This window comes from Kryptolebias marmoratus, linkage group LG7 (genome assembly GCF_001649575.2).
Source record: "Kryptolebias marmoratus isolate JLee-2015 linkage group LG7, ASM164957v2, whole genome shotgun sequence".
Lineage (NCBI taxonomy): Eukaryota > Metazoa > Chordata > Actinopteri > Cyprinodontiformes > Rivulidae > Kryptolebias > Kryptolebias marmoratus.
In genome coordinates, this window is record NC_051436.1 from 24977486 (window position 1) to 24989497 (window position 12012).

The 12012-nt window shown below is 35.7% G+C and overlaps 1 protein-coding gene across 1 annotated transcript in view; it reads left to right on the forward strand.

The window, feature by feature from the left end:
* The first annotated feature begins 905 nt into the window (after positions 1 to 905).
* tnfsf10l (TNF superfamily member 10, like) overlaps positions 906 to 12012 on the forward strand; it is a 74753-nt gene continuing 63646 nt past the window's right edge. Inside the window, exon 1 of the mRNA XM_017439617.3 lies at positions 906 to 1426. Coding sequence (XP_017295106.1) covers positions 1184 to 1426 — 243 coding nt within the window. The 5' untranslated portion in view covers positions 906 to 1183. The remainder of the gene's footprint in view (positions 1427 to 12012) is intronic.

Genomic DNA, 12012 nt, shown 5'->3' on the forward strand with positions numbered 1-12012 from the left:
TGACTCAAGCTTCCGTGGGATTTTTAATGGATTCAGTAGAGTGCTTTCTTTACACTGAGCGTGCACCCACATTTCAAATTGTAAATCGCTACAGCAACTTGATAAATTGAGGGGAAAGATTGTAAATCTGTGCACAGAGTGTAATAACCTGAATGAATATATTTGATCTCATATTTTATTTTTACCATTGGCCCATGGCAGGCGCCTTACTTACCTAGAATACAAATCAAAGGAAAAAATACATTGCATGTTTTCATTTGTGTTTCCCTAAAACATAGTGTTGATATTTTACTGCAGAAAAATTGTCATTATTAAATAAAAATTGGTTATTTTTTAAGAATAAAATTGATCCATTTGTATCTGTTTTTTTCCACCTTATTTTTTTCATACCTAAACCTTCTCAGAAACAGTCAGACAAGGAGACAGCGCCCTTTGCCCTGTCCTTACTGGCATTAATCATCTGAAATAATGTGCACACACATCTACACACAAAAGACAGGAAAGCAACTTTATACCAGCTTTAGATAAATGCATAAAATACAAAATTTAAAAATGAACTATCAGAAAATCATGGCACAGACTAACTGGAGTAGTATCAGACGAATATAACACCCATCAAAAGAAAAGAAAAGGTCTGACCTTTAACCTTTTCTATTACCAAAAAATATGGATTTCCTAAGCTTTTAGTGAGGTATTGACTCTATTTATACGCCATTTCCTCGATTTCTTTTCAGAAAAAAAGAACAGTGCTCCAGTCTTTAATAAAATCCATATGTTGACAGTTTTCCTGTTGTTTATCTGTCCTGGCAGTGTGTGGCATTAGTGTCCCGTGCCTTGTGAAAGAAACAAAAAGCAGTGTGTGCGCGCGCGTGTGTGTGTACGGGCACATTCCTGCACAACTCCAGGGTGATGAAGAGGTTAAGCCTTCCCCTCTGAGCTGAAACTCTGTCGGGTTTTTAGCCCAGCTGCCTCGTCCGATCCAACTTCAACTAGCAGCTGTGCAGACATCATGGATCCACCATTCGAACTTTAACTCTCCTTCCCTTCTCTTCGAATTGGCTGACGGTGTCCACATGGAAATCTAACATTACTCACCATTTTCTTCGTGCAGACGAGTGGAGGCTGTTGTTGTTTTTTCTCTCTTTGGGTTTCATGCTCTCCTCATGCGTCGGGAATCAGTGCCATGGCCACTCCGAGCGCACAGCAGCACCACCACCAGCCGCAGCAGCAGCACCAGGATTATTTCAGATCTGTCAGCAGCGAGTCCACCACCTACATGATGGTCCCGACCGGGGGTCCGAGCGGTTCGGGGCGCAAGGAAACGCCGTCCAAGATGTGGCTGGCCATGGTGGTTATTGTGGTGGTGGTGCTGCAGATAGCCTCCACCACCGGGCTCTTTGTCTACCTGAACATGTCCATATCCCAGGTAAGGAGCTGCTCTTCATTCACTGTGAAAAGAAACAGCATTCTGATTTCCGGGACTTTTCTCTTCCCAAACTGGAACAAATGGAAAGACAAGATTAGGCTGAGTGAATGCATTACAAATATGCTAAACTAAGTGGAGTTTGCCCGTGAGCAGTCTGGAGAAATGCGCTGTGTTTAGAACAGGGTGTCAAACTCAGTCCAAACTTCAGTCAATGTTCCAAAAGATATAAATTAGCCTTAGTTTTCAGATGTAATAATTATTCATCTTAAAATGTGAACTAGAAATTATTTTGGGGTGGCTGTGTCTCAGTGGTTAGAGCAGTCGTCCTCCTGTGAGAGAGTTGGAGGTTCGATTCCTGGCAGCAGTCACATGTCGAAGTGTCCCTGGGCAAGACACTGAGCCCCTCATTTCCTCCGATGTGTGCCCCATTGGTGTATGGATGTGATCTAAAGCACTGGTTAGTCTCTATAGAATCTCACTGAATAAAGAAAAACATAGATCAAATTAAAAAAGACACATTTGTGACATTCATTTCTTATACTTTGTTCTATAGATTCAATTTTTCATTTAGTATTTTATAGCAATACATTTGATCGCATAATTTCCATCAAAAAAATCTCCTAATAAAAATCCAAACATACAGCTAATAATGTTGTATACTTAAAAAGGAGGAGAATACAGAAAAAAACTAAAATATAAATTTAAGCAGACTGTGTTGTTCTGATGTACATTAGCTCAAGTCATGTTCATCAGTTAGAGTTTGACTGATCCTATTTGGATGTTCAGTCTTGATTTTTCAATTTCGAAAAGAGACATAACTAATAAATTCCAAATTCATTTTCTTTGCTTCAACATTAGCTAATTAATGCAAAGTTTGTGCTAAATATGCTTAGTTTTAAGCTAAATGAGAAACAATAGAGACTCAAATCTATCACCAATTGGTTCTGATACCTTTAAAATATTATCTCACAGACTGGGTGAAGTTGCAACAAGGTCCATATATGACCTGCAGGCCTTGTGTTTGACTTATGTGGTTTAGAGGAGTAAGTAAAACCTTTTAGGGCAACATAATAAGAATTTTGTTTTAGTTCACCCCTGCAGTTTGACTCCTCAAGCCTGACTGGGCTTGTCAAACAACAATCCAGAATCCTAGAGCTATTTTGATACGAAGAGGCTACTGCTTGCCACTCTTTTTGTCTGTGTTTATTGAACAAAATCAGCTCAACCACGTGTTTTAAAAGAGCACATATTGAAGCCATTTGGGCAAGTAGAGGTTGCAGCTTTTTTTTAGTGGGATACAGATGTGGCGTGCAGAGGTGAAATATGCAGGTCAGTAATGGAGGTGGGCCAGACTCCCGGGCTTTGATTAATGACATTTTTATTTTCTGAAATGATAATATGTAGGTAATATGTCTGCAGTTTGTCTGTAGCTCTCAGCTGTGAGATATTGTCTAAATAAGGTTTAAGAAAGATGTGATATTTCACAACTTGAAGGGAGGTTTGCAGTCATTCTTTCACAGCTTAACACAACTGAACAGTTCTGACTCGATCTTTGCTTTATCTTCTTAAAGAGAAAGCTGCAAAGTTGGTAACTTTAGAAACTATGTGTTGTTCACTGAGTCACAACAGGGGAAAGACAAACTGGATTTCTTTTTTTTGTGTCATTGACTGTTTTGTTGATTCTCAACACATGGAGTCAAAATCTGACAGATAAGCGTTATCAGTCAAGTTGATTCATAATGTGGCAGTGAGGAAAGCTCCCAGATTGAATGCTAGTCTTCTTTCTCTTTCTGTTTCCAAGAAAAAGCAATCTGTCAGATCTAACTGTTTCCTGATACTGGTAATGAGACGTGGAGACGTGGTAAAAAACTCTGTAGGGTTTAAAGGAACTGATGTACAATCCTGTTTTGATCGATGTACTGATTGTTGTTGTCAAACACATAATGCATTTATAAAGATACCTATATATCTAATTATATATGTGTGTGTATGTACATATATTAGGCCAATTTGCCAAGTGCTCATAGAAAATGTTTTGTTCTGTGTGATTCCAACTGAAAAATCACATATTTTCTCACAATTTTGTGTCTCCAACTGTCCCCAACAGTCACAACTCCACTAGAGACTAACTACATGAGGAGTGTTGTGAGTTTTAAAGAAAAAAAGAAAGGAGTGAGGAAAATGTGGGTTTAATGTGATCTGATTTTGAACTTTCTAATGTCAGCTGGCTGTGTTGGCCATCTTGAATTGGGTTGACTTTGACAGTTAAATTAGCTGTAGATGTATGTCTAATGATTACTTTCTGACAGTTTAATTAAAATTCATCCAATAGTTTATGACACACTTTATTAACAGACAGACACAGTTAACTCCAACAGCTAATGGCAAAGTTTTAAACAAGGATCTCTTGCAATCAGTTAGTGCTCAGAGTATTTGCTGGGGATATCTGTCAGCTCAGACTACACCAAGTTTTAGCTCAATATCTGCTAAATTGACTTAGTTATAGCCATTTTATAAGAACGTGTTAATCTAAAAATATAATCTTTTTATGGTCAAGTGAAAAAACTGACTCAAACAGTATGTAGCTGTTAAAATACAGTTAAACAGAGCTACAGCTTTATGAAATCGGGATAAAATGAGTGAAAAAAAGTCATTTAAAGACTTGATTTCAGTCTTTATTTCTTAATGTGTGTGAGGTGGTGAGAAGTTGGATAAGACTTGGCTCAGAGATGATAGCAGACAGGGAGACTTAATAAAAAACACAGGGCTATGTATACACATTTCAACTGGGGGATTTCCCCAGTTCTCATGTGAAGGCTGACTATTTTTAATCTGGAAACAGGCTCTTCTTCCACTTTCGGCAGTTTACATGTAATGCCAGGCTACTAAAGACAAAAGATATGTGGAACAGTTAACACTGTACAGAGAGGATTTCTCCAGAGCACAAAAACAAACAGGCACGTATAAAACACAGAAGCGATAGGTGTTTGCCCTCTGTTTCTGGATGGCGCACCATTATACAAAACAGATATTCATTTTAAAACACTTTGAGAGATAGTTGGCACTTTGTAGATGCATGTACAAACAGTTTACTGAGTCCAACCTAGCTGAGTCACATTTTGTTAAAGACACACTAATAATAAAAAATAAATAAAGAAGTTGGAAGTTTTTTTTTCTCTTTTTCTTGACATTTTAAATCACAGTTAATTGAACTATCCCACACATTTTATCAACAAAGTTTCCTCAAGCCAAGAAATTAGAGTTTCTTATCCTGCACATCTTGTGCTAAAACTTTGTGGTGTGCAGGAGCAACCTCAAAACAGTAAATGAAAAATATTGAAAACTTAGCTTACATTTGAAGTTATTTAATGCCTTGCTTTTGTTGTGCGAAAATAATTCATTTTTATATCTGGAAGCTTCTCTAAAAAATTTAAAACCTGATTTATGAAAAATTAATTATTTTTTAATTATTTTAATAGATCACAAGTTATGTTAGGACTCCGTTATATAATGTCATGACACATAAAATTCAAATACAGAGAGTTTATATCAGCTGGTAAATGTTTAATTTGATCAATTTAAGAGCAACACGGTCACCTCTACAGCTTATTTGCAAATCAGTATATGATGAAACTTTCCATTTTTTGAAGATAACTCAAAATAAATACATAAAGTGCTAGTTTCTTATTCATTTCAAGTATTTTATGATAGTCATAAAAACAGCAAAGTTTTACTGTTTTGTAAAATTTTTCAGCTTTTTACTTGCATTACCACCTTGATGTGCAGTTAAATTTTTTGAAAACTAAAGAAAGGCAGGTGTTTTGGATGGAGATGAACTAATTGATTAGTTGGCTGATTACTCTTGGCCCAATTTTGCCTTTTTCTTTTAAATAATCAGCCATGCATGAGAATTTTAGGTTAATTAAAAGGCCTGTATATTTGTCGGAAAAACAGTGTTAACGCTTGACATTACAGCCCTTGTAACATTGGAGTTTTCATAATTAGTGTGCCTTTTAGAACTGAGGTGCTTTTCGTTTACTTTAACTGGACAAACTTGGAAGGGTGCATTAAACATGAGCCTTGTTCCTATTATTAACTACCACACACCCTACAGCAAATGGTGACCTAAATTTTGTCAGTCACATTAATTTCATCATTATCATTACCTGCTACTGAAAGACAAAAGGCAGGCAGTAATATTTTTGCCTGTGTTATTGTTTGTGTTCATTTGTGTGTATTGTTAGGAAAATGTCTTATGAATCAGTCAATGGCTTTTAATGAACCTTTCCACAATCAATCAGTGGATGTACATGTGCAACTCTTTTGTAGTCACCCTAATTCAAGATGGCTGCCACAGCCATTTTATACACATAAAATTGCTATTGCTCAGTCAATTCTACAGATTTGGTGTGGTAGTAGCCAAAAGTCATCCTAAACACATACTTCAAGCACCACACATTGGACAACATTTTTTTTTTAACTTTGTTATTACTCTTAAAGTTCACTCTGTTTGTCTGTTAGCAAAAAATCTCATGTACCACTGGATGGATCATAGGATATACAACTGCAAGTGAATATTTTTTGAGTACTCTTGAGATCTAACAAATCACACAACATTTCACAATATTGCATGACATTGCAGATAACCTTATCTTTAAGATTTGACCAAAACTGCTCTAACTCCATCATTTCTCAACCTGAAATGATCTAAGTTTAAAACTCCAAGATGTAAGGCAGTGGGCCATGGGCATTCTTTCAAGGAATGGTAGGTTCTTTATTTAATAATTCTAATGTGTTTTAATAAAAAATCACTGCACAAATCACTTTTTTAGTTGTAATGTGAGGAGATTGGTTATCATGAAACTTTGCTGCATCTTGTTAAAGATGTAAAACTGGATTATTGTCTACATTTTATAGCTTTCTGGATCTTGTGACTGCCTGATTTTGAAGTTGCTGCACATAACAACAAACAGGAGAACATGGTCAGACTGATCCACTCTTCTGCGTGTTTGTAGTTGGATGTATGCACATATATTGGGTTCTCGACTGATAGAAATAGTTTGTGTAACAGTGTTCATAGATGTAAAACTTTTTCTGTTGTCTTGTGTTTATGTGACCAATCCACTTGTTATTGTTTGGGTTCACAGATGGGCTCTGACTCATCTCTTACATGCAGTGGTTTGTGTGTGTGTGCAAGTGTGTGTGGTCTGATTTACACTACTTTAACTTAACTTAGATGATTGGAAGAGTGTATTTATGTATGTGGTGAATACAGTTCAAAAGTTCTAATTTTGTCATTTTCCATGTGTGTTTGCCCGCATTAAGTGTGTGTTTCTCGGGATTTTGTCCTTGTTATGCCCAGACAACTTCCAAGCAGAGAAAAATTAGTAAAAATCCTTCAAAATCTTAAAAAGTTCTAGCTTAGAGGGTTCTACAGTAGCTTAGGGATCAGTCTTAGGTTTAAACATTAGGTTTTTGGTTGGATTAAGTGTTAATGTGCCATTTGAGCTTAACATTAGAAGATTTTCTGTTTAGATGTGATGATCTGATTAGTATACTGTATGTTGCATACATTCTTAATTTTAGAAATTATTCACATTAAATTATCAGATTTATGATTTTCATGTCCACCAGAGCTTTAAAAAATATATACTGTGATTTGCATGTTGAGCTATGTAACCTTGTCTTGCAGAGGGTTCAAAAGTTTCAGGAGTTAAAGGGTATTTCGGAAAAAAAGAGAGGGCTGAGCTTCTACTGGGCACAGCCCAGTTCAAAGTGCTGAAGGCATGAGCTGATTAACCAAGGGGGTCTGGGGGCTCTCCCCCAGGATAATTTAAAATTTAGAACATCAGAAATGCATTTTCCTGGCATTTGAAACAAGGCTGAAGGGATGTTTGAAGAGTCCAAAATCAGCAGTTTTCTGAGAAAATTTTTGGGAATTTTTGGCTTTTTGGAAGGACTGGGAGAGTTTTCAAAATTCAGAAGAATTCCATTCAAGACCAGGAACGATCTCCCAAGGCAGTCAAAGGTTTTCATGTAAAGAGGAGTAAACTGTGTACATGCCCTTAGTCGAAGTACACAGTATAGTGTTTTCTAATGAATCTGTCAAAAAATATGTCCAATAAATAACTTCACTAAATCAAACAAAAAAATTATTGTGGTGTCTGTCAACAGAAATAATGAAATGATCAAACAAGGTCTTAAATATTATAGAAACATTACTGTTGCCATTTACAAAAAGATTAAGTTTTTTTGGTTTGAATATAATAATTATGTGACTTCCTGACCAAGGATAAAACCTTATTATCTCTGAAGTTCTTTTTAAACAAGTTTATTATTGTGTTGTTTACCTATTGCTCAAAGTTTCCTATTTTAGTAATTTTGCTTTATAGTAGTAATTCATTCAAATGTCTGTTGCATGTAAGGCTAAAGTTGCTCAGTTGGACAACTTTAGCCTCCAAACTGGTTTCAGAAATCTAATTGTGGTTCATGCAAACACTGTTTTATAAACAATTACATTACCTTCAGTTTTACATTACACATTTATTCTGATGGAAATCTATAATATTCTGCCAGAGGTGTCTCAGGCTGCTCCTAAAGTGCTTCAACAAGCAACAACCATGTAACTATAAATAATTGTGTAATGCAAAATAGATGACTGTGTGAAAAATTATAAAATTACATTTGCATGAACCCCTATGAAAGGTTTTCTAAGTTTAAAGTTGTTCTAAATTAACAGTAATACTCTTTGGGCTTAGCCCCACTTTGACTAGCAGTTAGCTCAGTTATATGGTCAGAATTAAACTCTGATCTCTTTGAACAGAGATAAGATAATAAAACACCTGAACTATAATTTTAAGGGTTAAACTGAAGGTAAGTTTGACTGTTGACCAAACAAAAGGAGACATAAACATATCACCATAAAATGTTGAGAATGATAGGTGTCTTTTGGACTACATAACCATTTGTCATTTGTGTTTGAAATATCCACTGTAACTTGTTCTCCAACTGATTTTCCAAACGCTACTAGTAGTTTGAACCAAATTCCACTGTATTCATGGTGGCCTTTCTTTCCCTAGTTTTGTTTCTAAAGTCAAGACAAAAGGCATTTTTTGACAGTTATTAGTTATAAACCAGTAAAAATGAACTTCACCATCTACTATTGCAGTATCTTTTCTTTATCAGGGTGTAATAATAAAAGACCGATATAAGAAAGCGGACTTACTGAAGCTGGTCTGATTTGAGAGATGACTGACAGTAAATATTTGCAAATTAATATCCGTTCATACAAACAAAAAGAGTTTAGCCTCCCTTTATGACCAGCTAAATTTGTGACTCAACCTTTGAAGGATAAGGTACAATGAGATGCTCGCATGTTCAAAATTAGCCAACAATTTGGAGTAAAATCAAATCTGTCACTCTAAATATTTAGAGTGTAATTCAGAGACACTAATAACTAATCCTGCTATACCAAACTCCATTGCCAAAATACACAGTTCTCCCTCTTGCTCTCTGTCTGTTCACCTCTTGCTTCCCTGTAGTGTGTTCTCTGTGTGTTATGATTAAGGGTCCACTTGCAGAATCAAGTTACAGTCAGTTTTAGGACTCAAGGGTGGGTCGAATTTTTCAGGAGTGACACAAGCTCCTTTTCTTTCTTTTATGAGGCAGAAGTTTAAAAGTTAAGTTATTCTCTGGCAAGCAATGCATCTAAACAGGCCTTGGTCACTTCTACAATATGTAAAAGGTCACATGGGTGTAAAAACCCCCATCTTATTAATTACCCCAGTTTGGAGAGTCAGAGTTTAATGATGACCTGATTGATGAGCTAATGGCTAGTGTAAAACTAAATGTGCTGGCTTGATTTTTTTGGCAGAAATATTATGACATTCCTGCAGGAAGTGCCTCAGGTTGAACTGGAAGTGCTACAGCTAGCCTTGTAGCACTTGCCTTGTAGCGCTTGCTGTCACACTTGCAAGTAACAGAAAAAAAAAGTAAAATGTGAAGTTGACAATGTCATACAGGTTTAGAACATAGCATTTACATGAAAATTTTTAGAAATGTTATTTTAAGATGGCAGCAATACACTTTAGTCTTGAGTCCCACTCATCAATCTGGTCAGAATTAAAGTCTATTTCTCCAAACTGAGATTGTTCAAAGACCTATCTCCAGCAGTTAAGATATTAATTGCTCATTATCTTTATGCATAACCTCATATAAAAAAGTCTGACCCATCGCTATGTAATTTCCCTTTGGGATTAATGAAGTATTTGACTGATTGATTGATTGATTGATTCATTGATTGATTGGTTGATTGATCGATTTATTGATTGATTGACTGATTGATTGATTGATTGATTGATTGATTGATTGATCGATCGATCGATCGATCGATTGATTGATTGATTGATTGATTGATTGATTGATTGATTGATTGATTGATTGATTTTCATACTTATGTTGTGCTAAGTAGCTCGCAGTCAAGGAGTTTTGTGGATTCAGTCTCAAGAAACAGCTCAAAATACTCTGCAACGCTTCTGTGGGTTATCCATACATTCACGAACAACCCCTGGCAAAAATTATGGAATGACCACTCTTGGAAGGTGTTTTTTCAATCGTTTAATTTTGTAAAAAAAATCACAGACAAGCCACAAAACTACCCTTTTTCAAAATGTCTTTGGGTTATGTTATGTTTATTCAGCACAGATTTGGAAAAAAAACACAACATATAAGATGCAGACATGTAAAAGTTTGGTTTAGTAGCTTGATAGCTTAGCATGTTTGTGTTGTCAGGTCAGAAAGCTCATTAGGGACTGGCCACAGCTGTGTGTTCATGCCAGCAGCTGGTCCTGTGTGTTATCACTGTGTTTACTTTGGTAATGTGGCTATTAAGTCCTGATAAAGGCTATTCAGAAGAATTGAGGGTACTAACATGACACATGACATTTAACTGAGCCTCTGCATGCAACACATTTAGGCAGGGTGTTAGTGGGGTGCTTTTGTTTTGTTTTGTTTGTTTGTTTGTTTATTTTAATAAACAAATCAATCAATCAATCAAATTTTATTTGTATAGCACATTTCAGCAGCAAGGCATTTCAAGGTGCTTTACATAATTAAAAAACAAAATAAAAACAGCATGTGACAATGAATAAACAGTAAGAAAGAGACAAACATCAAAAACCCGCACTCTAACCCTAATTTAGCCATAAGCNAGTTTTCTGGAAGTTTGTTCCAAATTTGTGGTGCATAGAAACTGAAAGCTGCTTCTCCTCGTTTGGTTCTGGTTCTGGGGAAACAAATTGCTTCATAGAGTGACTGTCCAGTAAGAAAAAGATCTGCCTAAATTATATCTAACTTGTAGGACAGAACATTACAGAGTTGTGGAAAGGGTGATGACAGAATAGAACACCCTCTTCTGAACATGCTCTAAAAATTAGGTAGCTGTTTCCAGTGTTTGAAATGTAATTTAAGAATGCAAGTTTAAAAACCGTGGTCAAATTACATCTTCAGATGCTGGGGAAACTGTCAGAAAGCACCAAAGACAGGCAAATAAAAACCGTAATTTGACTGCTTAGCAACCTTAGGTGGGGTTAGAACTTTTGCAGTAGCAATGTACTGTTCTGCGCAAATAATGTATGATCTGTACAGAAGAATCTTAAAAGAAAACAAAATGCTTTGTTTCTACAAAATTCTGCACCCATCAGTATAAGTTTTCAAACCCTGAAAAGCAAGCTGACAAACCAGTGATGTTATAACTTTTTATTTGCAATAAGTAAAAATATGTGAAGGATAAAAAAACACACTACAGTGATATTTCAGTTTTCCTGAAGTGGGATTCTTTGGAAGAGTTAGTAACAAAAATGTATTATATCTTATTTAATACCTTAATATCTTGTTGTAGATAGCTTTTTGAATTACTTTAGTTTAAAGAAATAAAGTTTGAGGACCTGTCTACCATACTTTGAACATTTTTAAAATAGAGATTTCTTGATGTGTTGACACTTATCTTCAACATGCATCAATGTTTAAACACACCTTTGTAAGAGAAGATTTTTTAAACTCTGTTTTTGCTGCATCCACATGGACTCAGAACACAGACCGTTTGAGAAATAACAGAGTAAATTGTAAACAATATTAAAGAAAAAACACAATAAAATTGTTTTGGGAGACTCTGTAACCAAGCTCTTTCTCTGTGTGTTGATATGTCACCAAGTGCTTGGGTATTCTATTATTTTTGTTTGAATTGTTTGGACAAAATGTTTTTTTAAAAGAAAAAAAAAGAAGGAAAAAAAAACCCAATACAGAGTAGTGTAGATGGGGATTAATTCTGGCCTGAGTGAAAACTAACTGCAACTATTTAGCCCTTCCAGTGGCAGCTTGGGGACTTCCTGCACCCACGTCATATTTCTGTTGTAACCGTCATGGAAAATTGACAGAAATGAAAAAACTGATAAAATAGTGTTCACATGAGGAGCTGTTAAATTTTCAAGATGGGAGTTCCTTTACAGCAGTAATCTTCTTTGATCTTGGCCCTGCTTTGTCTAGCCTTTAGTTTCAATTAAATAATTAAACGCAACCAGTAAAATATT